General features: G+C 45.8%; 1 protein-coding gene and 1 long non-coding RNA gene across 13 annotated transcripts in view; one reads left to right on the top strand and one right to left on the bottom strand.

Annotated features, from left to right (window-relative positions):
• Positions 1-26,457, bottom strand: part of SHROOM3 (shroom family member 3) — a 163,444-nt gene that overhangs the window by 3,659 nt on the left and 133,328 nt on the right. For 10 of the 12 annotated variants that reach the window (XM_022599498.3, XM_089912073.1, XM_022599496.3 and 7 more), the window contains 5 exons: positions 22,647-22,720; positions 17,203-17,997; positions 15,645-16,154; positions 12,966-13,116; positions 979-1,251 (listed from right to left, as the gene is read on the bottom strand). In XM_022599498.3, the coding sequence (XP_022455206.2) occupies positions 979-1,251; positions 12,966-13,116; positions 15,645-16,154; positions 17,203-17,997; positions 22,647-22,720 (1,803 nt within the window). Of the gene's footprint in view, positions 1-978; positions 1,252-12,965; positions 13,117-15,266; positions 15,320-15,644; positions 16,155-17,202; positions 17,998-22,646; positions 22,721-26,457 lie in introns of those variants that run through there. The other 2 variants (XM_022599497.2, XM_089912081.1) reach the window with 2 other exon arrangements.
• On the top strand, positions 1,221-14,320 carry LOC149749177 (uncharacterized). Its single transcript, XR_016393334.1, has 3 exons — positions 1,221-7,721; positions 7,992-8,146; positions 8,256-14,320. It is a non-coding gene; the product is annotated as an uncharacterized LOC149749177 (long non-coding RNA).

The following is a 26,457-nucleotide window of genomic DNA, read 5'->3' as shown; positions in this document are numbered from 1 at the left end:
AATGCTTACCGCCTAGACTTCTTTCAGTCCTTTAAAAATCTATCTGACAAGAGACACCTTTCCTTTTAATGCAGTACATTCGGAGAAATAATTGGGAAATCCCTGACAGCACTGAAAGAGAGAGCTGTAGCTAGAAGGAGCCAGAAAGCAAAGGAACCACTTGACGGCTGCAGCGCTCATCACCTCGGCATATATATGAAAAATAGCTACGTTGATCACCTGACCTCCCTTGGTAAGTTTGTTCCATGAGGGTGGGGATCTGACTGCTTTGTTCACAGAGTATCCTAAGTGCCTAGATCAGAGAGTGGCATGTACCGGATACTCAGTAAATATGTGCTGTACAGATGAGCACATGAAGAATGCTCTGTAGCTCTGGAATTAAGTTCAGTGAGGTGAATAACACTTGGGGGCTGCAGCAGGACTCCTGTCCTGGCCCTGTTGCCTACTGGCCTGTTGTGAGGATTCTATGAGACTGCACCTGCAGTGTGTCTAAGCCCACAGCGTCCGACCCAGAGGGAGGACTTAGATTCTATCTGGGATCGCCACCGCTGTCACTACCAGTTATTCCGGTAAGGGCTGCCATGGACACAGCGGGTGCATCTTCACCAAGTGCCCGTGGCCCCTCGCCTGCAGATTCCCGGGAGCCCTGTCCTCATCCCGAACAGTTGTGTCGTCCCTCTCCCTTTTTTTAATGTCAACCCCCATCATGCTTTTACCTTTCCTTTTTCTGGGATAAAAAGGAAGGAAAGAAACTCTGGCACCCACATTTTTAACTTTTCCTAAGTACCCCTGAGGCTGAGGGGTCAGCATGACATCTTGGCGTGCAGGATCCTTCTCCTCTGTTCCCTGTATGTTGGAGTCTCTCCCTGCCCCGGAGAGATGGTGACCGTCTCTAGAAAGGCTCCTGTCTAATCATACTTCTCTGGGTACATAGGCTCGGGCAGGAAAAGTGTTGAGCGGAATTGTTACGCGGCCTACCCTTTCCTCGTTACTGGCGTCTTCACCAAGGCCACTGAGGACGTTCTCCACGCGGGCCAGGCGTCCTGAGAGGGAGAGCAGCAGGTTCACCACCTTGTCCAAGTCCCCGATGAACATCTTGTACTTGTCGATCTCATTGGGCTTGCAGAGCTCACTGATCCAGGCCTCTACCTCTTCCCCCAGGGCGTTATTGAGCTTGATGTCCATCAGCAGGCTCCCCTTGGCTTCCTGGAGGGTCTCAAGCTTGTGGGTGAGGCTTCCAATTAACTCCGCCTGGAACGAGAGGGGAGACGCATAGCAAAACTTAGCCATCTGACTGGTAAGTGAGGGCAGGATCCACTTCTCCCAGCTGCATCCTTCCTGTCTCGTCTTCGAGGCTCAGCTGGAGGCCCCCCTCCACTCTGCGTGGACTGCCCCCAACATAAGGCCACAGTCTTCCTTCCTTTCCCTGAATGTCTACAACTGCCTTCTCTGAACCTGTTCAGTCCTCACAGGCCAATGCGTGATTACACATTGCCTCGGAATGTTTTCCAGTTGCGTCGTGCTGTGTACAGCGCTCTCTTCCCGACTGGTTTGTTAACTACTCACTTTTAAAAGTCTTTTCAATACGTGTTCTCATTTGATCCTCACGACAATACCGTAGGCAGGCAGGGTAAATATTCTTGTTTAACACGTGGAACAGACAAGAGTCAAAGGAATTAGGGAATTGCCTAAGATCACAGAGCTGAGTATTAGTCACAGATACCACTCGTGGAGGAAATACCATGAGCCGAACACTGCGAGGAAGTCCATGGATTACCTCACCTGGTCTTCCCAGCTGTCTTGTAGTAGATACTACTTTAGCCACATAGTGCGCTAGCCGAGGAAACTTCGACTTAGGGAGGTGAAGTGAGGCTAAGACACCTACGCTGGTGGGTGGGGCTGCCGTGAACTCAGGCAGCCTGACTTTGGGGCCACCCTTGTACAACCATTGTAAATATTCATGAGACCTTTATTCAGAATTCAGTCCCTTGTTCTGTCCTGCACCCACTGTCTCCAGTGAGCAGGGCTATGTAATCTGCCGCCTGACTTACAAATCTCCATACTATGAAACAGGATTACACAAATACCCAGTATGCTTAACTGAAGGAATGAAGTAAAGGTCTTAATGGTTTCAACTTTGACTTCATTTGTATGAAGCGTCGACTCTTACTTTGTTGCAAGAGAAATTAGACTCCATGGCTCTTTAGTCATTTTTCTCTTCGCCTGAGGTAGCCATATGGAAAAAGAACATCATCTTTTTTTGGTTAAAACCTACTTCTTTACCACTAACAAGGTTCCAGGCTCAGAATTTATGTGTGTGTGTGTGTGTGTGTATACATAAACCCAAGCTGTGTGAATTCAGTTGGAAGAAAACAAAGGGTCACAATTTCTACGTTAGAATAAATCTTCATTTTAAAGCAAGGAAGAAAAAAAGGGAAAAAGAAATATTTTTGAATAACCAAACTGAAGGGTACTGACAGCTTTGTGTACTGTTTCTTCAACATGTGCACCAGAGAATACAATAATCACAATGATAAGGAAAATATTTATTTCTCCACCATCTGCCCCCACCTTGGAGCTGGACTACCAGAGGTACTTCAACTAAGCAAGGTTCCCAAGGTCCATGAAATGTTCAAGTTCTGGCTTTAATGGTGACATCTTACTGTCTTCTCAACTCGCCTAATCCCAGAGACTGAAGGGGGCTTAAAACATTCCCATCTGCTGCACCGACTCATTATGGGTTATAATCTTTGGCTTTCTACAAGCAGTTAAGACAAAGTGGATACAAAAGACAATTTTAGTAGTGGAAAAAAAATGTACAGTATATATTATTCCTTAACTGAAGAGTCTGAGCTCAGAAAAATGCAGGTGGGAGAGAATATTGTTTAATTTTCCTTATATTCCCCTGGAAGACCCATCATTTTCTAAACAACAATTCTGGCTGGCAGCTATGGTATTTGCCTGCAAAATAACCTGCTAGACACCTCCAGGAAAATGCCCAGCGGGGGTGACGATCTTGCACTGTGCTCTCTGTTCCTATGAAGAGAATGGCAGGGATACTGGAATGGAGAGAAGGAGGGAAAATAAATAGTACTTGCTGTTACATCTCCCAATATCCCTGCTGGACAGGGTTCCACAAGTCAAATGTCACCATTCCTGTCTTTGACAGACGATGAGAGAGACTGACATCTACGTGAAGTCAGCCCAGGAGTTTTTAAGCCTCGTAGCTTGCATTTCCTAGGCTTGCCACTCTGAATGTTACCAGAGGGTACTTTCTTATAGAAAACCAGGTTATGCCAAATCCAAGAGCTAGTTAACTAAGCAACAACATTCTTATCACTTCAGCCTCAGGAAAAGGCCGCCTGCTTATTCCAACGTTTTGGGATCCATTTCAACCTCACATCTTGAGTAGTATACTTTCTACAAAAGGAATTATAAAAACCAAAGAGTAGAAAGAAAAGGCAACAGCTTCATGTTTTCCGTTACTCCTATAAATATGACTTCTTTTGAAACTAATATTGTGTCATTTCTGGAACTCCATTCTAAAAATCCTCATTATGGCTCTCAGTAGCTGGCATTTTAAGAAACAGACGTGATGGTTTTTAATTTGCAAATGAGCTTAAACCAGTAAGGGTAAGTCTGTCCTCACATGGGGTGAGTGGTGAAGAGGGGGGAGAACTCTTCCTCTGAGTTTCCACTGAACTCGGTGCACTAATTTTCTTAGGCTCCTTCAATCTAAGCAGGGTTCATAATATCCTTGAAATGTCCAAGTCCTGGCTTTAATTAAAGGTTATGGGTCAGCAGTGCTGGAAGGGCAGCCACCAAGCGAGCAGGGTTTGATGGGTAAGGACGGGTCAAAGAATTTGACACAGCTGAACAGCCATCAGGTTCAGAGTCTAGCCCATTCAGTCTTTCCTCTGGAGACCCTGTTGGGTTTTTTTTGTTTGTTTTTTCGTTTTAATTTTATTGGAGTATAGTGGATTTACAGTGGTGTGTTAGTTTCAGGTATACGGCAAAGTATTTCAGTTATACATATATCCATTCTTTTTTAGATTCTTTTCTCATACAGTTTATCACAGAATATTGAGTAGATTTCCCAGTGCTATATCAGTAGGTCCTTGTTGCTTATCTATTTTATATATAGTACTGTGTATATGTTAATCCCAAGTTCCTGATTTATCCCTTCCCCCCACTTTTCCCCTTTGGTCACCATAAGTTTGTTTTCAATATCTGTCAGTCTGTTTCTGTTCTGTAAATCAGTTCATTTTTCTCATTTTTTAAAAATTAAGATTCCACATGAGTGATATCATATGATATTTGTCTCTCTGTCTGACTTACTTCACTTAGTATGATCATCTCTAGGTCCATCCATGTTGCTGCAAATGGCATGATTTCGTTCCAGTCTATGTCTTTTGGTTGGAGCATCGAATCCATTTACATTTAAGGTAATTATCAACATGTATGTTCTTACTGCCATTTTGTTAATTGTTTTGGATTTGTTTTTGAAGATCTTTTTTCTTCCCTTCCTCTTTTGTTCTCTTGTGATTTGATATCTATCTTTAGTGTTGTGTTTGGATTGCTTTTCTTTTCTGTGTGTGTATCTACTGTGGATTTTTGGTTTGTGGTTCCCATGAGGTTTTGATGTAGCAGTCTATGTATGTGCAAGATTGTTTTAAGTTGCTGGTCTTTTAATTTGAAATGCATTTCCGATATCCTGCATTTGTACTCTCCTCACGATTGCTGGTTTTGGTATCATATTTGTGTGTGGATGATTTCCTACCTTTATGTTTGCCTTTACATACCGTGAGCTTTCCCATTCATAATTTTCTTGGTTCTAGTTGTGGCCTTTTCTTTACTGCCTAGAGAAGTTCCTTTAGGATTTGTTGTAAAGCTGGTTTGGTGGTACTGAATCCTCTTAGCTTTTGCTTGTCTGTAAAGCTTTTGATTTCTCCATCAAATCTGAATGAGAGCCTTACCGGGTAGAGTATTTTGGGTTGTAGGTTCTTCCCTTTCATCACTTTGAATATATCATGCCACTCCCTTCTGGCTTGTAGAGTTTCTGCTGAAAGATCAGCAGATAATGTTAAGGGGATTCCCCTGTATGTTATTTGTTGCTTTTAGTATTTTTTCCTTTGTCTTTTTTTGTCAGTTTGATTAATATGTGTCTGAGCATGTTCTTCTTTGCATTTACCTTCTATGGGACTCTCTGCTCTTCCTGGACTTGAGTGTTTCCTTTCTCATGTCAGGGAAGTTTTCAGCTATAATCTCTTCAAATATTTTCTCAGGCCCTTTCTCGCTTCTCCTTCTGGGACCCAAATAATGCAAATGTTGGTTTGTTTAACGTTGTCCCAGACGTCTCCGAGGCTGTCCTCATTTCTTTTCACTTTTTCTTTATTCTCTTCAGCCGCAGTGATTTCCACCATTGTGTTTTTCAGCATGCTTATTCATTCTTCTGCCTCAATTATTCTGCTATTGATTCCATTTGGTGTATTCTTCATTCCAGTTATTGTATTGTTCGTCTGTTTCTTTGTTCTTTAAATCTTCTAGCTCTTCGTTAAACATCTCTTGTCTCATCTTGATCTGTGCCTCCACTCTTTTTCTGAAATTTTGAATCATCTTTGATATCATTACTCTAAATTCTTTTTCAGGTAGGTTGCCTATCTCCACTTCATTTAGTTGTTCCTGTGGGTTTTTTTTTTTTTCATCTTGTTCCCTTGTCTGGAACATATTTCTCTGCCATCTCATTTTGTCTAATTTTCTGTTATTTGGGGTCTCCTTCCCACTGGCTGCAGGATCAGAACTCCTCTTGCTTCTGGTGTTGTCTGCCCTCTGGTGGATGAGGTTGGTCCTGGGGCTTGTGCAGGCTTCCTGTTGGGAGGGACTGGTGCCTGCCCACTGGTGGGGGGAGCTGGGTCTTGTTCCCCTGGCGGTCAGGGCCAGGTCAAGGGGTGTTTAGAGGTGGCTGTGAGCTCAGGACACATTTAGGCAGCCTATCTGCTGGTGGATGGGGCTGTGTTCCTATCCTGCTGCTTGTTTGGCCTGAGGTGTTCCAGCACTGGAGGCTGTAGACTGTTGGGTAGCACCAGGTCTTGATGCCAAAATGGCGACCTCCCAGAGAGCTCAGGCCGATCATTCTTCTCTTGGAACTCTGCCACCAGTGTCCTTGCTGCCCCCAGTGAGCCACAGCTGACCCCTGCCGCCCAGGAGACCCTCTAAGACTCGTAGGTAGATCCAGCCCAGGCTCCTGTGGAGTTAACTGCTTTGTTTTGTGTCCCAGTGTACGTGGAACCTTACGTGCACCCTCCAAGTGTGGAGTCTCTGTTTCCCCCAGTCTTGTGGAGCTCCTGCACACGAGCCCTGCTGGCCTTCAAAGCCAAATGCTCTGGGGGTTCCTCCTCCCGATGCCAGGCCCTCAGGCCGGGGAGCCTGACGTGGGGCTCAGGACTCTCACTCTTACGGGAGAACCTCTGCGATATAATTATTTTCCGGTCTGTGGGTCCCCCACACAGTGGGTATAGGATTTGATTATGTCGCGAAAGCGCCCCTCCTACCGTGTTGTTGTGGCTGCTTCTGTGTCTCTGAACGTAAAGTATCTTTTTTTGTAGGTGCCAGTCTTCTTCGCGGATGGCTGTTCAGCAGTTGGTTGTGACTGCGGTGTTTCCGAGAGAGGAGGTGAGCTCACCCTTCTACTCTGCCATCTTCTTCAGAAATGAGGAGCAGCTTTCAGTTTGGATGCTTGCTGTCTCTTTCCTCAGCACGTGCTGGCCGCTACCCCCTTGATACGAGGTGTGCAGTGGTCCTTGTGCGCTCCCAGGACAGCGGGGTCAGCGCTTGGCACCTGCTCTGTTTTGGTTTTCAAAGACATCAACAGGGGCAGAAGAACCAGAAGCCTGTCTGTACAGGAGCTGATGTGTACTCTGGGCTTCAGGGGACAAGGAAGGACAGAATAAGATGAAAATGTCTAGGGGTGATACAGGGAGGTTTCTGTGGGAAGGACCGGAAAACCTGCATCCCACGTTGTGTGACCTATCAAAGCAGAAAGGTTGCGGGGGCCTCACTGCCACTTCAGATAGTCCCTAGCACATTCTCTGTCAGGAGTGGTTCTCATTTCCTCTCGGGAAGGCTTGTGACCAGAAAGTTGTTCAGTCTCTTGGTTCTGGGGGACAGGAATCTCTGACGTACAAGAAATGTTATTAAATTTCTTTAAATTCAACAAAACATCCTCCTCCCTCCCCGAATGACCTCCTTGTTTTTCCTATGTCTGTTACCACAGTCACCGAGGCCAGGAACTCGGGAGCCAGCCCTCCTCCTTCCTCTCTCCCATGCTCCGTGTCCAATCTGCTACCGGATTCTGTCCCTTTTGCTTCCTTTAAAAAAAAAAACTAAATCCATCTGTTTCTCACTGCTCCTACCGCAGCTCCCTTAGGCCCGCCTCGTTCCTTCCTGGCCCAGGCGGCTCTAACTCCCTCCCAACTACCCTCTCTTCCTCCCGTCTTGCTGCATGCACAGCTTCCCTAAATGTAAATCCACCGCATCTCCCTCCCCGCTGGTAAACCCCCGGGAGAGGGACTGATGGTGGCCAGATGGCGGGAGCCCACGCCAGCCTCTCTCCCCTCCCTCCTACAGCGAACACCCCTGGACCCTGAAGAGGGCTCTGCAAGGTTAGCTGTGGCAGTGCGCCGGGGAGGGGAGCCACGCCTGAAGTACGACCCAGAACAGGGGTGAGTTTCCTGCTTCTCCCCCTTTTATGTTCTGGTTCTGCCCTGGAAATAGCCTCAATGCTGAACTGCACAGAGGGTGTGGCAGCAAAAATGCTGCTTTCTGTGAGATAAAGCAGGTGGGGGAATCCTGTTTCTTCCTCTTCCCTCTCTCCTTCCCCCCCCCCGCCTTTCCCAGCCCTGCCCCGCAAAGTGACTCTCCTTGCAGAGTGCACGGTGCAGTGGTGGCACAGGCACTTAACACCCCAAGAGAACACCCTTCTTTCTGTCCAGAGGAACGGGGACAACGACCCCATGGACCGAAGAGTGTGAGGGGAATCCGCACTATTTTTCTCTACTGAGGATAGTCCCAGCTGTGCAGAATGGCACGGCCGTGCAGGCTGCCGTGACACCACAAGAACTTGTCCTATTTCCAGCCAGAGGACCAGGTAAAGGGGCCGCTGGGAGCTGGGAGTGGGGCGGGGGGGTCTGGTGGAATACTGGACAGGAGAGAGCAGGAAAAGGAGACCCCCTAATTCGGTGTCTGAACTGCCTTAGGTCCGGGCTCACCCTCGAGCTGCACGTGTGTGGGACAGACCCAAAGCAGCACGGCAACGGCTTTGAGAACTGAACTGTGACAGAACAACTCACCCAAGTCCCAGGCTCAGCCCTGAAAGGTGCCGTGTAGGACAGTCACATACAAGACAGCAGAGGCTCTGAAAACTGAATTGACACTGGAACCAACAGCCAGAGGTGGGACAGAACTTGTAGCCTGAACCTAACTAGGCTGCCTGCTAAAACAAAACAAAAAAATCAACCTTCTTCAGAGGATTTTCACAGAACCCAGGACTTACACCATAACACTCAAAATGTTCAGGTACAATATTACCCAGCATGAAAAGAGCCAGTAAAATGTGAACAGCTCTCAGGGGAAGATAACCAACAGGTGCTAACCCTGAGATAACCCAAACGGGACGATAAAAGCCTTTAAAATAGCTTTTGTAGCTATGCTCCATGGTGAAAGTAAACACTCTTGAAATGGACAGACACTACAAAAAAAGTGAATGGAAATTTTAGAACTGGAAACTATAATATCTGAAAATTAAAAAAAAATCACTGGCAGAATAGAGGCAGGAAAGTCAGTGAAACTGAAGATAGATCAATAGAAATTATCCAATCTGAATGAACTGACAGAAAACATTAAAAAACATAACAGGACTTCCCTGGTGGCGCAGTGGTTAAGAATCCACCTGCCAATGCAGGGGGCACGGGTTCGAGCCCCGGTCCAGGAAGATCCCACATGCCGCGGAGCAACTAAGCCCGTGCGCCACAACTGCTGAGCCCGAGCACCCTAGAGCCCACATGCCACAACTACTGAAGACTGCGCACTCTAGGGCCTGCGAGCCACAACTACTGAAGCCCGCGTGCCTAGAGCCCGTGCTCCGCAACAAGAGGAGCCACTGCAGTGAGAAGCCCGCGCACTGCGATGAAGAATAGCCCCCGCTCGCCGCAACTAGAGAAAGCCCGCGTGCAACAACAGAGACCCAAAGCAGCCAAAATAAATAAATAATCAAAAATAAAAAAGCCCTAAAAAAAAAAAAGGAGCAAAGTTTCAGAGATTTGCAGGACAATATCAAAAGGTCTAACATTTGTGTCACTGGAGTTCCAAAAGGAGGGAAAGAGATTAGCACGTAAAGAAGTATTTGAAGACATACTGGCTAAAAACATCCTGAATTTAGTGAAAGACAGACATAAGTTTACAGAATCAAGAAGCTTAGTAAACCCCAACAGGATAAATCAAAGAAAGTTAGGCCCATACATATCATAACCAAACTGTTGAAAATCAAAGATAAAAAATTTGAAAGCAGCCAGAGAAAAGCAACACATTGCATATAGGAGGAACAAGTATTCAACGGCTGTGCGTTTCTCATCAGAAACCATGGAAGCAAGAAGAAATGGGACATTTTTAAAGTGCTAAAAGAAAAAGAATAGTCAACCCAGAATTCAATATCTAGTAAAAATGCTTTAGAAATGACAACAGAATATAGACATTCTTAGATGAAGGAAAACTAAAAGAATTTGTCACCAGCAGACAAATGCTTCAAAAAAGAAATGCCAAAGGAAGTTTTTCAGGCTGAAAAGAAGACAGACCAGAGGAAAACTTTAAGAATAAAGCAAAAGCGATGGAAACAGGCAGTTGAGACCCATGTGGGTCACTAATGATCTTGTGGGGAAAGCCAGTTCCGAGGAATAACAGATTTTTTTGCCTTTTGAAATATTCCACTAAGTTTCTAAGCCAAAGCCTTTTGGCCTTCAGAATAGAGAATCATGAGATCTGGTTAGGCAGATTTTTGCCCAATAGATATGGCAGGTTTAGCCAAAGAATTGAAAGCCCTAAGTATTAAACTGTCTTTAGATTTTATGTATGTCAGAAGTTCAGAGAGTGACTGTTTTATATTTTAAGTAATACATATATTTACTTGGAATATTATAATTCATCATCTAGGATATATAAATAAAAAGTATATTAAAGTAGAACGGATTGGAAATGCTAGTTTCAAAATATTAATAAATCAGGATTCTAGTTTCCATTCACTCTTAGTTTCACGCGCAGAAATACATCTTAGGTTTACTAACTTTAAACATTAGGCAACAAATTATTACTTTGCAGAAGTTGGTAGAAGGCTACACTCTGCCTTAGAACCATCTTGTCCAAGCATCATGTTTTAAAACCATCCTTAGGGAACATAAAAGCTTGTTATATACTGGGAAGAGAACTGCGTTTTCAACTTCACACTGAATATATTAATAGTTGCCTTCAACAACATCAATTAAAGCCTGCATATTTTCTCTCTTTCCAGATCAGATTATGTAAATGCAAGTGACACAAATTCTATTACACGTTAATAAACCTGTAGTTAGTTGCTTAAAACAAAAAATCTCATAGGGTTCTCCACTACCACACGGTAAAATCCAAACTCTTTGGCATTTCAGACAAAGCCCCACGTGACCTCCATGACCTGCCCCCGTGGATCCCCCCAGCCTTGTCTCCTGCCATTCATGGCCTTTCTTTGTTATTCTCTAAATTTGGTAATTTCTAATTTAATCATGAGACTTTATTTTATAATGCATTCCCAAATAACAGACCTCCTGGAAGTATCTTTCTTCAATACATATGCGCTCTCCATGTTTTTTCACACAACTACCTCTTCTCCCACGCTGTTCCCTTTGTCTTGAGTGTCCCCTCCTTCTCTTCTTGTCCTGGCTCACTCTGATTACTTCAGCGTAAAATGTGACAATATTGGCATCAGAGCAGTTTTGTGTAAAGAAGCTAATAAGGCACTAAGTAAAAAGAACCATAGCCCACATCCGGGATTAAGAAATGCTTGACAAATGGTACCTACTGTCATTTCCTGTGAGGACTAATCCTCTTATTCCTTCGTGTTCTCAGGCTAAAAATACTTCTTGCCACGTAATCCTCAGAGCGAGAGGGTGATAATAAAGTGATGAAAAAGCAGTTAAAAAGTAAAATTAAGATGGGGAGGAAAAAGCAACAAGTAGTTTGCCACACTGCTACTGTAGAGCAGGGTATGTCTACGTGCAAAAAACAAAACAACAAAAAACTGTAAAATGTTCAGTTAAAGATGTCCTGGCAGGGCTTCCCTGGTGGCGCAGTGGTTGAGAGTCTGCCTGCCGATGCAGGGGACATGGGTTCGTGCCCCGGTCCGGGAAGATCCCACATGCCGCGGAGCGGCTGGGCCCGTGAGCCATGGCCGCTAAGCCTGCACGTCCGGAGCCTGTGCTCCCCAACGGGAGAGGCCACAGCAGTGAGAGGCCCGTGTACCGCAAGAAAAAAAAAAAAGATGTCCTGGCAACTTAGTACTTACAATGGTGTTTATTATAGCTCCCTCTTTGGGATAAATGTAGACAGACTATAGCAATGTGGTTTTTCCCCCCAATCCCATTAAGTGGGAGCCAGGAGGCGTGCTATGAAGCAGGCGTGTACATGGGGAAATTGGGCTGGGAGAGCATGCGTTACGAACAGCAGCTGCATTGTATCAGCATGTCAGCCATGCACTGTGAGCCCAACGAGGCTGGGACTGTAGAAGGGAGAAGAATACCACTGACGGAGGTGCTTCTAAAATCCTTCAATCCTCCTGCCCCATTGCTCCCTGCTCCCACAGTCTATATCCTGTGGTCTCATTCCAACACATAAACAAGAGAGCTTAGGACACATATTATAGAATAAACAAAACAGAAATCACGTAAGAAAGTTTCTCCTGGAATTGGCACCACTGAGAAGCCCTTACGTTCCCAGCTCAGCATCAGGCAAGCTTTAACAGAGTCCTTTCCTTTTCAGCATGTAGGCCTGAGTTGTATGAAGAGCTGTGAGCACAGTGGCAGGCAACCCATCTGGGGCTGTAGGGAAAGCAGCCGGGCAAGAACTTTCTCCCCTTTGGGCACAGCCAGGCTTAGATCTCCATGGCGTATGATCATTCTTAAAATGCTTTACATTTAAAATTTCTGTAGGAGCAGCAAATGCTAACAACTAAGTTCCAATACTGTGCTTTCAAGCTGTTTATTGAGGTATGACAAAGAGAGTTGGAAAATCTAAAGAGGAACACTTCCTTTTCTTGGAAGTGTCTTTTGACAATCGGTCTCTCTTTCCTTAGAGTTTCTAGGTTTTCTAGTTTTCCTTTTGACCACGAAACATGAAATGAAAATTCTGCAGACCACTGACATTGGCCGGTCAGCTGCCTTAGAACGGTGTTGGGGTCCCTGTGTTAGACCAGGAAGCAGCTATGTGACTTGTAGGAAATACCTTAATCCCTCTAACCTTCACTTTTGTCATTTGTAAAAACAAAAATAACAGGAAAGCTGTGAGGCAATTGCTCCAAGTGCCCTGCAAGTCGAGAATCTCGTGATGGTCTGGCGAGGTTGGTGATGTGACAGGCCTTTTCCCCTCCTGCTGTAAGGGGCCAATAACCCTGCTAGGACCTCGACTATCTTTCTGGGGGGAGCAGAACAAAGGCCCCCATTTCTTTTTTTTTTTTTTTTTGCGGTACGCGGACCTCTCACTGTTGTGGCCTCTCCCGTTGCGGAGCACAGGCTCCCGACGCGCAGGCTCAGCGGCCATGGCTCACGGGCCCAGCCGCTCCGCGGCATGTGGGATCTTCCCGGACCAGGGCACGAACCCGCGTCCCCTGCATCGGCAGGCGGACTCCCAACCACTGCGCCACCAGGGAAGCCCCCCATTTCTTTCCTTACCTTCTTTTCGTTGATGTCTGCCGGCTCCTCTTCCTCATTCACCTCCTCTGGCATAGCTTTGATTTTGTTCAGAAGCTCGGCCTTGGGAGCAGACACGCTGTAGTAGACAGGACAGTTGACCAACATGCCCGCTGCTTCTTTGTCTTCACTCCTGGGTCAGAAAGAACAAAAAGTACAGCCACACGCAGCTTAATTTCACCATACGTTTGTCCATTCGGAAATGTGTAAAAAAATTATATTCAGTATCTTCCCAGAAGTTAGGATGGACTAATAGGTATTTACTAGTGACTGCCTACTAACGTGTGGGGCTCTTGAAGCCAGCATACTCGGGATGGAAAACCACCAAGGGCAATATTGGGAAGGGGAGTGGGAGTCAGGACTACGGACATTTAACCTCTCTGCATGTTTCTCCTTTTGTGATAAAAAGAATGATACTGACTCCCTGTTTCACAGAAAGACAACAGGGAGCCTCGACTTAGTCACTGTGAAAGTATTTTCAAGGTGCTGCACAAGTCTCAGGTTTTAGGTTAATTACTTCCTACTCTTCCATGTTACCCATAATGTTTCTGACGTCTACTGTAATTGTTGCTTGCACACCTACCAGTTTTCCTTTTCATGTAAGCCTGAGGCTCTATGTAAGCCTGGAATTTGGAGCTTGCTGGTCAACAGTGAACGGATACAAGATGTAAAATCTACTCATTGATTACACAGCAGGGGGATTTCAAGGCTGGAGAACAAACTAGAAGTTGGAAACCTGAATAACTATGCTCTTTGTTTTACTATAGTCAAGCTGCCTTTCATACTCTATAGGTAAAGCCCTACTCACTGAATAAATGACTCTATGGACATAATTAGGTTCTCTAGGAGAGGTAATCTTGTGACATTGTTTAACATCTAGACCATCATTTTACTATGGAATAAAGAACCACCAAAAAGGTGTTTTTACTAGTTTCCCGCTTGCTGGGGTTATTCCTCCAAACAATACAGGCATATTAATCTAGTTAATTGAAAAGATGGGGAAAAGGTCTTCTGATATAGTCCCCCCCCCCCCCAACATATATCCACTGCCTCACAAATAGGCTTCTTGGACATCTATCTGATTAAACCTCACAGTGGCCATTGGCGCAGTCTCACGTACAACAAGGACAATGCTCATTTTTACCAGAAGATGGCGATGCCATCCTTTTGCAATTCTTTAGGAAGCTCTCAGTGCTGCAAAAGCTACATGACCATTTCACTTCTAAACCTATGTTCTCATGGATAATGCCAGGAAATGCTTTTCTAAGCATGTACTTGTAAATTACTTTGGGCTTCCCATAGCGAGTGACTGGAGGACAACCACCCGTGGTGAACCGACTGGCACATCCACAGAAACTCATCTGTGGGTCCCTCGCATACCCAGTGGATTGCCTTGCACATTGTAGGTGCTTAAGAAGTGTTTGCTAAACACATGACCCTGGATAAGTCACTTCTCCTCAATTAGTCTCTGTTTGCCACATCTGAAAAAGGAGGGGCTGGACAAGGTGACTGCTGAGGGCTTGTCTCAGGAGAGCCTCCGATAACCTATCAGATAGCCTGTAAGTACCACGCAGTTCTTTCCTTTCTCCCCTCCCCTGTGTTCCTGTTAGTAATTTAGCGAGGATCAGCTGGAAATTTCTAAAATGCAAGCCCAAATTCAGATGGAATGCTCTCCGCTTTTATGTAGTCTGGAAGCCACTAACTGGAGCTCCGGACTGTTGATCCATACAGTTTTCATTGAAAATTTAAAAGAAAATAAAAACCATTCTAAATCTCTCCCACAGTAGTCCCTTAAGGAAATCAAACATGCAAGAAAATATTGCAATAACCCGGGAGAAATCAAAAGGAGGAAAAATACAGACTGCTCACGTTCCTCTCACCAGCTGTGGGCAGGCGCTGGGATGCACGTTACAGGACGGGGAACGCGCTGCTCAGGGAGCTTCGGGTGCAGGCCCACGGCTGAACAAGACCATGGGCGCACTCCTGTTCAGCCCCTTCCTGATGTTCAGGATGTGAGCAGACGCCCACCCTACCTCTTCAGAGGTGAATGTCAGCGGAGTAAGTCAGTCTGTTTCTCTCGGCTGTCACGCTTTTTACAAGACCATGTTCACCTCGGCCGAGGGGAGGCCCCTGTATGCTCACCACTTCCACCCGCCCCTCCCTCAGCACTGACCCGTGTGGGGCTCTGTAAGGGCAACTCTGGCAGGACGGGCAGCTGCACGTGCGCTGAGTTTTTAGGGGGCACTGTATAAGCACTGAGAGCAGGCAGAAAACATCACTCACATGTTCTGTGACTTCAGCTGGGCGTGCTTCTCAGTCCTCTCTGCTTCAGTTTCCTCATTTGTAACATGGAGATAAAATCGGGAGCTATCTCAGAAGGTTCTCGCGATCATTAAACGAGAGAATGCTTACATCAAGAATATAATGCTTGACGCAGAGAACGTGAATGATAGGTTGTAAACTAATTACTATTACTACTTGTTGCTGGGCAAACAACTCAAGGTAGGTCAGAGCCATTCCCCTAAGGCTGAGATGGAATGTCAGTCTGGGGTCAGGATCTTTGGAAGCGGGAAAACCTCAGATAAGCAGTTCTAGACTTATCATCACCCCCATGGAAGGAGTTCAATTTTAAGTCTCTTTGGGTCATGACCAGGGACTTACCTCTTAGCTTCACATCCTGGGAAGCTGACAGTTCTCTGCATGGCCTTCCTCTTTATGCTGTTTTCCTTCAGCGGATTAGCATCTCGTGGAAACAAACCTTCCATCAGGTCCATAGTTGTCTTCATTCTGGAGTCTGGATCCAAAATGTCTGCCAGAGATTTGTCTTGGTGGACAATTTCCTTGGCCAGAGTCTCTGTTCTCATGTCTTCTGAGGTCTTCTGAGGGCCAGAACTGACATTCTCTTCTAAACTTTGAGTCCCACTGACTGGGTCGTGGCTGAGGCTTTGGGTCTGGATGGAAGGTGGCTGCCCTGGGCTTGGCTGCTTGCTAAGAGACCCGGCAGGCTGGGGCGGAGCACCGGTGGTGGAGGGTGGGTTGGTCTCATTGGCCTCTGAACTCTTGATGGAAGTTTGGGATCTGGAAGCCAGTATCTGACTATCAACCAAATGGGCTGCACCAGGGATGGGCCTTTCCTTGGCAACTGTCACCTTGGCAAGTTTGCCGGAGCTGCTAGGGGTATTAAAAGAGAGTGGTTAAGAGAAGAGTCAGCAGGAGGGTGAAGGAAGGCAGGGAGACATTTGCACACGAGGGCTGCAGCTTCCCACACACATCAGGAGTTTCTGGGGTTGTTATTCCCCACAAACGGCAGGGTTCAAAAGGGCCTTCAACTAAGTCCACTAGCTGGTCACAGGGAGGTTGTGTGACTTTTTAAGGGGGACAGATGTAGCAGGAATTCAGTTTTGGTGAATGTTGTTCTCGGATTCCAGAGCTTTATCAAAGTGAACAGAGGGTAGTGAAAGGGAACAGGTGGTGTTTAGGGGAAGTTACGACAAGGGTGCTATCAGACAACGTATTTTAGTGCTGTCCTAGGGAGTATATGTTGGGAAATGCCTCTTCCTCATTCTCCTGGCTTCCAAGCAGAGGTCTTCCCTAAACGTTAATGACCTTCAGCCTTACTTTTTATTCCTTCCTATGGACAGAGAGAGTGACTCTGCAGAGAAGCTGACCACAGCCCATTCCTAGTCCAGCCTCTTTCTTTAGAGAGTAAGGTTACCTCCAGGCTTGCTCTTGCGTGTTCACACGTGTGCTTGCTGTGTGTGTGTCTTGCACAGCCTGTGACTAGGTGGGCACCCCTGTTTAATTTGGGGCTCAGTATCAGGAGGCCCACTTATACTCAGATAGGAGCCATATTCTCCAGGATCAGCTCTCTCAGTAATAAAAGTGATTTTTTTTTTGTCTTCTGAATGCCTTTTTCTTTTGCCTTATTTCTTAACGGGTTCAGAACTCTGGGCAGGGAAGAGGGATGCTGTTTATTTGGACTCTTTGAACCTGCCACATCCACAGAAATGAACCTCACCTCGGCGCCCAAGGACTACTAAAATGACGACCACCAAGGTCAACAAATGGAACAGCTGTGCCAGTTTCGTGAGCTGGGCTCCTGTTAAAAAACCTCCACAGGGCTCTCCAGTGGCCAGCAGAGGCGGCTCTGGGAAGCGTGGAGTGTGGAAATCTCTTCCTGGGGAGGGAGACCCTTAACTTGGCGGAGGGCTGCTCTCACCTGGCGTGGGGCTCCCGGTAGTCCTCGCTGTCCCACTGCTCCTCGCACACAGCTTCAGGGGGAGGCGGAGGGAAGCGGTCCAGGTTCTGGGCCGGGGCTTCCCAGCTGGGCGGGGGCGGCGCTTCGCAGGCGGGGCCGGAAGAGGCGGTGGAGCGTAGGTCCCTCTCGAACACCTCGTCGTCGTTGTCCTCCAGAGGCGGCAGGGAGGCCAGCGGGGCCGACCCAGAGATCCGGAGGGAGACCCTGCCCAGAGTGCCCGGGGCCCCGAGGGGCGTGTCCGGGTCAGAAGTGCTGCTCGGGCTGGGGAGGGCCTGCGGCTTGGGGTAGTGCCTGGGGCTCGCGCACCCAGGCGATGTGCCGTCCTCGGGGAGGCTGTCCTCTCGGACTGCGTGGGCCCTCTTCACCCAGGGCGGGGAGGGCCGCGTCCCTGCTCCCTCCTCCTTCCTGCGCTCGGGGCTGGGAGGCTGGGCCGGCCAGTGGCCGCCATTTTTGGGGGTCCCGGCTTGGGTGCAGGGCTGGGCGGCGGCGGCCTGTGAGCAGTAGCTCGAGGGGCCAGGGGCAGGCAGGGCTGAGCTCGGCGGTGCAGCCCTGGTGTCCGGGAGATGCCCTTGCGCTCCTGAGGGCAGGGGCCGGGGGCAAGACGTTCTGCTGGCCTGCCTGGGGGGGTCCAGCGGTCCCAGACCCCTGCCGGGAATGGAGGCACCACCACCTGCTTTGCAGCCCGAAACCCCGCAACGAGGGCTGGGATGGTGTTGGAGCAACAACATCTCTTCACGGCTGGAACAGCTGAATGGCCTGGAGTGGGATACAGACACATAGGTTAGCTCTGAAGAAAAGGGGCAAACACTGAGCCCAAGGTGCATTACGTGGACGGGAAAAGCATTCGATGGGGAGAAGGAAGCCCGGAGAAGCTGCACACTGTCTTCCCTTGGCTGCTCATACAAAGAACCAAGTTTAAATGAGATGCCAAGTAGGCATAAACTCCTGCAGGAAAATGTCACACGGCAAGCCTGGGGTCACAAGGCATTTCTTTTTATTAACCCTCTCATCACCCCATCTACCTCCCCCCATGCAAGGCAGCTTTTGAGGACAGGCTTCAGGATATAAAAGGCAGGAGCAGGTATGTTTCTTCTGCTCCTTTTAGGACTAGTTTGGGAACCAGCTCCTGACTCTGGGGAAAAGAATGCTGCCTCATTCTCCACAGGTGTGAGCCCCACGGGGGAGGTCTGTTTGGAAAGTATTTGCGTGGGCTGCAGAATCTGAAGGGTTTATTTACAACTTTCTCTTAGTCTCCCAGTGTTTTCATTTCTTAAAACGGAAAGTAAGAAGGAAAGGGAGAGTCTCACCTAAGGAGCTAATAAGCAGTTACCTCTGGAGAAAGAGACTGACCATAACGAGCAAATAGGGTGCACGGTCGTTTAAACAGCTGTCCTCTAGGCTCTAAGGAAAAACCCAACAATTTCCAATACGTTTGTTAACGTGTTTGAAAGGAAAAAAAGGAGAACAAAAACAAAGAAAACACGTCTCTAGCACTGCCTGCCTGCCATGCAAGAGTTAATGTGAGGATAGGGGCTTCCCTGGTGGCACAGTGGTTGAGAGTCCGCCTGCCGATACAGGGGACACGGGTTCGTGCCCCGGTCCGGGAAGATCCCACGTGCCGCGGAGCGGCTGGGCCCGTGAGCCATGGCCGCTGAGCCTGCGCGTCCGGAGCCTGTGCTCCGCAACGGGAGAGGCCACAACAGTGAGAGGCCCGCATACCGCAAAAAAAAAAAAAAAAAAAAGAGTTAATGTGAGGCTAAAAATATCTCCAGCAGACAACCATAATAATTTGTAAATCCCACATTTGTAGCTCCCTGACTAGTGTGCAAGTGAATCTGGAGAGCAGATGGCATTTTTCATTTTACAGACCCGCATCCTGAGAGAGCTGTGGCTCAGTCCCAAGTCAGAGCCCCAGCACAGGCCTGCCACGAAATCATCTAAGTGCCAGGTGAGGGCAAAGCAGCATAAAGAAGGAAAAGACCACAAAGAACCAAATTAGCTTTTCTCCTGCCATTATTTTTTCTTTACTATAAATGCAAATGGTTAAGAGGCCCATCTTCCACTCAGATGCATACCCTCCCCTCCCATCACAGATCCTTTTCATCTAGAAGCAGTTTCTTTACCAGAAGCCTGTCAATATTCAAGAGTGGCTATTCTGTCCTCCTTGGTGGGTTCCCAGATGGGTACACCAGAAACCCAGGGGCAGGAGATGCACTGGGGGTGCTCTTTACCCCCATGTCTTATTCATTTTGCTATCCCCAGATCCTGGCACAAAGTACCCTCTCAGTAAATGTCTGTTGAACAAATGACGTCTCTTCTGCCCAACTGCTGTTTAGACTGCAGGCCATGAGCTATTTTTAAACTTAGCATCCTCTAATAGGACATGGAGTAACTGGAATCTGATGTTTTAAGGACCAACTCAGGTACCTTCATTTTGCTTTTTAAAAAGGGGAGACATTGGGCTTCCCTGGTGGCGCAGTGGTTGAGAGTCTGCCTGCTGATGCGGGGGACGCGGGCTCGTGCCCCGGTCCGGGAAGATCCCACATGCCGCGGAGCGGCTGGGCCCGTGAGCCATGGCCGCTGAGCCTGTGCTCCGCAACTGGAGAGGCCACAACAGTGAGAGGCCCGCGTACCGCAAAAAAAAAAAAGAAAAAAAGGGAGACATCACTAAAACACACAATAAAATAATATTTATCTTTTAAAGATGTAGCCCAAATAAACTTTGATATAACATTTTTAATCTTCCTAGTTTACAGGAACCATACTGTAAAAAACTATATTTTTGAAGGTAATAGTTGAGTTAAATGCTTAGTTTGGTTGAGAATACTTCTTCCTGGTAATTGTCTTCCAAGAATAAAGACTAGTATCATAAAGATTTTATTTCAGTCTCTTTTATAATAGAGTGTGAGAGACAAGCATCTATTGACATGTATCCAGGAATCAAGTTTGATTAGTCTCATTTTTTTCCTTCATAGCATTTTTTAATGTGGTTTAAAAAAGCCCCACATACCATAAAATTAACTTTAAATTCATGTTAAATTTAAAAATGTTCAGTTCAGTAGTGTTAGATACACCGATATTGTTGCAAAACAGATCTCCAGAACATTTTCATTTTGCAAATCTGAAACTATGTACCTATTAAGCAACAACTCTGCTTTTGCCACTCCCCTGGCCCTTGTAACCACCATTCTACTTCTCCATAAATTCCACTACTTTAGATACCATACAAGGGGAATCATCAAGTATTTATGACTGGCTTATTTCACTTAGCATAACGTCCTCGAGGTACATTCAGGTTGTAGCATGTGACAGCATTTCCTTCCTTTTAAAGGCTGAATAATATTCCACTGTATGCAAATACCACACTTTGTTTATCCACTCATCCATCTGTGGACATTTGGGTTGCTTCCACCTCTTTGCTATTGTGAATAGTGCTGCCTCGAACATGGGTACGAAAACCTCTCTTCAAGACACTGCTTTCAATTCTTTGGATTTATACTCAGAAGTGGGATTGCTGGGTCATATGATAGATTTTTAATTTCTTGAGGAAACTCCATACTGTTTCCGTAGCAGTTATACCATTTTGTAATCCTGCCAACAGTGCACAGGGGTTCCAATTTCTCCACATCCTCACCAACACTTGTTCTTGTATGTTTTTTCGATTGTAGCCATTCTAATGAGTGTGGTTTTGACTTGCATTTCTCTGATGATTAGTGATGTGCAGTATCTTTTCATGGGCCTGTTGGCCATTTGGAGAAATGTCTATTCAAGTCCTTTTTGGAATCCAGCAATTTTATTTTTTATGGTTGAATTTAGTTTCACCTTAGACTTCAGACCAGCTCTTTTTTTTTTTTTTTTTTGTGGTACGCGGGCCTCTCACCGTTGTGGCCTCTCCCGTTGCGGAACACAGGCTCCGGACGCGCAGGCTCAGCGGCCATGGCTCACGGGCCCAGCCGCTCCACGGCATGTGGGATCTTCCCGGACCGGGGCACGAACCCATGTCCCCTGCATCGGCAGGCGGACTCTCAACCACTGCACCACCAGGGAAGCCCTGCCATGCGTTCTTATACCACCATTTGTTTGTGCTCTTATTTCCTCGCGACCCCTACAAGTGGACTCCATTATATAAATTTCTAAGTTCACATCACTCTTTTTTGTTGTTTTTTTGCGGTATGCGGGCCTCTCACCGCCGCGGCCTCTCCCGCCGCGGAGCACAGGCTCCGGACGCGCAGGCTCAGCGGCCACGGCTCACGGGCCCAGCCGCTCCGCAGCACGTGGGATCTTCCCGGACCGGGGCACGACCCCGTGTCCCCTGCACCGGCAGGCGGACTCCCAACCACTGCGCCACCAGGGAAGCCCCAGACCAGCTCTCCTTTGGCAGAGCTCTAGTTCACTGTTAGTCTTCCCTTGTCTCTAGCTTTGAATTAATGCAGCCAAACTAAAGTCCTCAGCCTCACCTTGACCGCTTCACTTTAGGCACAGCTCCAGGAGCAAGACCAACTACAGAAGGCTGCTCTTGGCAGTGAAGGAGGTACCCTAATACCCACTTCCTGACCATGCTGGCAGTATTAGGTTGAGCTATCGAGAAGGTGAATGCCAGAAAAAGAGGGAAACAATGATTGAATGAAACAGTAAAAATTAAGGAACTGGCTTGAAAAAACATGGATGGTAGTAGGGAGGGTTTAAATTAACATTAGTAATAACAGATGACAGTAGATAGTCCTATAATGCTGCATTAAAACTACATACAGGCATGTGGTTCAGAGGAAACTCTCTTTGGAAATTTCTACTTCTTAAGCTCCAAGTGAATAGTTTAAAGATTCTAATTCTGAAAAATTGTCCATTATATTTTTTCTACCAAGGAGAAATGATTCTGATGGCAACTTTTAAAACATGAATTTCCTGCTATTTTCTATCTCTAAGTGCCTAAAATAATGATTTTAGAGCTTTATCTTTTACTTCAGGTGATTCCTGCAAGTTTGTCTTGTTCTGTGAAGGCCGTTCGTGATGCTCATTCTTCCCGTAGTGCTTTATTCAGCAGACCTGATCCTCTGGGACAGAGCCAGAAGAGATCAGCCACGTTTAAGAGAGGCCCCACGTGTGAGAGCCAGAGGATATACTTGAGAAGAGCATATCCATCAACTATTCTGATGCCAAACTTACTGGAAGTCAACCATTGCTTCAATAGCACACATTCAAAACCTATTTTGAATAGTATCATTCTTAGAGAAAGTCATCTATAAATAAAAAAGAAAGCTCCCCATGGCCTAGACAAACTGAAGAGGTGCCACATGACACTATGAAACGTCATAATATCACACTTCGATTTCTGGTAGAGAGGAACAGAAGCATTTAACTCCAGCAGCATTCATAAGGTAGAGGGCATCATAAATACAGATACATACCTGGATGCTGGGCCAGCCAAATAACATGGATCCTTCACAAGACCAAAGCCATTGTTTTCCCCCAAAAGCACATCCTTAAAACACAAGAGGCACAGCGTTATTACCAACAAACGGGTATTTAAATTTACCAAGGGGGTGGAGGTATAAAGGAGAAGGAACATTTATTGGAGGTCCACTATTTATTATCAGGCATCATGGTGGCACTCTTACATACTAACCCATTTCATCCTCAAAGCCCAGGAAGTACTGTTAATCCCACTGCATTGATGAGGACACAGGCCCCAAGAGGTTAACTTTCCCAAGGTCACAAGTGGCAGAACCTCAGTCTACCTCACTGGGTGCCTCTCCTAACAAAGACATTTTCTAAACAAGAGAAGTCTGATAACAATTATCTCCGGACTTCAGACAACTCCTATACTTGAAATATAATGATGAAATTAAATCAAAGGGCCAAGCTTTCAAAACAGCAATAGGGAAATATGGGAGACGACAGGAAAAGGAGAGTTTACTGAATTCAGCAAAATCTCAAGAATTAGATATGAATCTGGCTTGTAATCAGGTTGAAATACATTCTCTCTGGGAAAAACATCCCACCCACATGTAATGTCAGTAACTCTGGGGACACTTCAAGGGTAGTCATTATTTGTTTTTGTTTTAAATAAGGGTATATATTAGTTTCCTGAAAGGGTTGTAGGTCAGTTGTTAGCGTAAAATCAGTTCATATGTACGGGTCCCTGATTAAGATAATGACGTTGCTATTGATAAAACTCTCGATTATTTATGATAATAGGAGACAGGTAGAAAACAGGAAAATTAAATCCACATGTAATCACTAAACTTAATTTCAACAATTTATTTCACCATTTATTCTGTCCAAAGGGCCGACTGCTTTTCATCACCCCACCCCACTCTCTCTCTCTCTTTCTTTTTTTCCCCCCAATCATTGGGAGAGGTACTAAGAAGCAATGAAAAGAGCCAAAGGTGGGTGGGAGAAGGTCCAAAGAAGAAACAACCCTGAATATTATTAGTAACTGCAGCTTCCCCCTACTCGGCATTTACTGTGTGCTGGACACTCAGCCAAGCTCCTTAAAATCCTCAAATGATGTGCCTGGAGCTGTGTTAGGCACCTGACATTTCTTCTGTAATTTAATCTATAACAATGGGGAGAGGGGAGGTAATTGCAGCTCAGAGAGGGTAAGTATCTTACCCACAATTAAGTAAGCAGCTAGGATTCAAACCATGATTTCCTCAAAGCCTAAGGTCGATCTTTGGAATCTTAAGTTGAATGGTGGCTGAGCTGGATACAATCAGATGTCAGTGCTTTGAGAAAAAGGAATTCCATGTGTCCCTGATTTGCTCAAATATCACTAGAGGGAATGGGAATTCCTACTCTCCGCAAAACCCTATGGTTCCTTTATAACCAACAAGGACCTACTGTATATATAGCACAGGGAACTCTGCTCCATATTTGGTAATAACCTAAATGGGAAAAGAACTTGAAAAAGAACAGATACATGTATAACTGAATCACTTTGCTGTACACCTGAAATTAACACAACACTGTTGATCAACTATACTCCAGTATAAAATAAAAAGTTAAAAAAAAAAAGTCTTTCCCCACTCCACCCCCTCTGTTGACATGAATGTTCACCTTCGCCAATAATTAACTGGAAAAGCCTATCTAGGTCCCCTTAAAGCTCCTAACCTAGTAACGTTCAAATATATATTTCTACTCTATTATTTCCTTTGAATTACAGTATGAGCTTGATATCTCTGTGGGTGTATATAAAATAAAAGAACTCAGACCCAGCAATAGGCCATTGAGAGAACTCTACATCTCCTGTCAATGGAAATACCATTTGGACAGAAGGAAAATGCCTTCCCAACCTAGCAGAAAGCCCAAGGAGGATACCCATATGTGCTTAGATTGGGCACGTATGCAGTTTCAAAGAAGACTTGATTTTCTATAAACCGGTAAGAAGTATAAACTATTATGACAATTTAGGAAAAAGCAGTGGCAATGGGAGAAATACCAGGTATAGAGTTATGCCAACAGAAACTTAAGTGTCTGTTTTTGTTAGTCGTCTCTAACTTCTTTTGACTGACTTACAAGTACACCAGTTCTTATTCTTCATTAGGCACAGTACAGGTAGAACTGTAAACCTGAATCCCATCCAATTCCGATTCTCACTCTTCCTTTGGATTCTGAATTAAATATCCTAATATCTCTATGACCAATGAAATATGAAGACAATATTCATCTACTTTGTAATATCAGCTTCAAGTATCTGCTAAAATGAATTAGAAATTCAGTTAAAAAAATTTTAAATGTTATTTAAATGTATAACAGTAATTGATAAATGTTCAAATGAAATCAATTCGCTGGCTGGAGTTTTCAGATATAAGATGTTTAACTCTCACCTCCCTCCAGTCGCCCAGTCTTTTTTGATAGCGGGAGGCAGCGTGGTATAGTGACTTAGAACCTCTGGAGTCAGACAGTATGGGGTCAAAACCTTGCTCCCACTATGTTGGGCAAATTTCTCAGCCTTTCTGTGCCTCAGTTCCCTCATCCGTAATATGGCGATAACAACGGTATCGCCTCCTTTGCATAGATGTAGGATTAATTTTAAGCTTATAAAACACAGTACAGTGACTGGCACATAGTAAACATTTGATTATTCGTAGCTAGTTGTAACTTTACATTTTGTGGCAAGTTGATTCTGTTATTTATCCCCAGGCTTGTTGAGAGGTACTAAAAATGATATACAAGTTGCATCCCACAGAATCAAGACTACATCCAACATCGTGGGGTTCCATGCACTGAGCGATTTCCTCAGCAATCAAATGTGTGTCGCATCATCACGTGGTGAATGTGCTACATATAAGAAATGAAGATCTCTGAAGATACAGTGAGAACCAGAGAAGACGCTAACTCAGCATTTTGAAAAAAAAAATACCCCACCAGGAATCTTATTTCTCCAAAAGCTTTCTTTTTATAGCCTCTGCTATATTTTAGATCTATGCCAACGAACAGGTGTAAATTTCCATCTCCAAGGCAGAAATGTTTGGACTTTTTCCTGCAGCTTTGCAGGGCCTACCTACTTTAAAACAGTTACATTTTCTAAAGTCTCACAAAAAGTAGGAAATAGCCAAGAATTTGATGTGCCCTTCAGCTCCGTCACTAATATCCATTTGTTCTGCAATTACACCCTTAAAATTAAGAGGAATTGGGGCTTTCCTCGTGGCGCAGTGGTTAAGAATCCGCCTGTCAATGCAGGGGACACGGGTTTGAGCCCTGGTCCGGGAAGATCTCACATGCCACGGGGCAACTAAGACCGTGCGCCACAACTACTGAGCCTGCGCTCTAGAGCCCGTGAACCACAGCTACTGAAGCCCACGCACATAGACCCCGTGCTCAGCAACAAAGAGAAGCCACCACAATGAGAAGCCCGCGCAGTGCAACAAAGAGTAGCCCCCATTCACCGCAACTAAAGAAAGCCCGCGCACAGCAACGAAGAGCCAACGCAGCCAAAAATAAATAAATAAATAAATCTATTAAAATTAAGAGGAATTAAAGGAGAGGGGATAGGAGGCGGCTTGTTCAGAGACGACCACAGCTGGCTAAGGAAAGGCCCAGGGGTGCTAAGTGTCTGAGCAGGTCTCAGGCTACAAAAGGTGGCAGCCTTCTACAGTCATCGTTTCAGGCCCAAGAATGATCAAGTTTTATAAACAGAGAAACTGATTTCCATGCTGACCTTGTTTTGGAAGCAAAAACTATCCTCACTAATGGACTTTTGAAAAGGAGCTGAAT

The sequence above is a fragment of the Delphinapterus leucas genome, chromosome 5 (genome assembly GCF_059928025.1).
Source record: "Delphinapterus leucas isolate spDelLeu-1000000601 "Yukka" chromosome 5, BTC_Dleu_Yukka2, whole genome shotgun sequence".
Classification (NCBI taxonomy): domain Eukaryota; kingdom Metazoa; phylum Chordata; class Mammalia; order Artiodactyla; family Monodontidae; genus Delphinapterus; species Delphinapterus leucas.
Note: the sequence above shows the minus strand (reverse complement) of the source record. Positions and strands in the feature narration are given on the sequence as shown.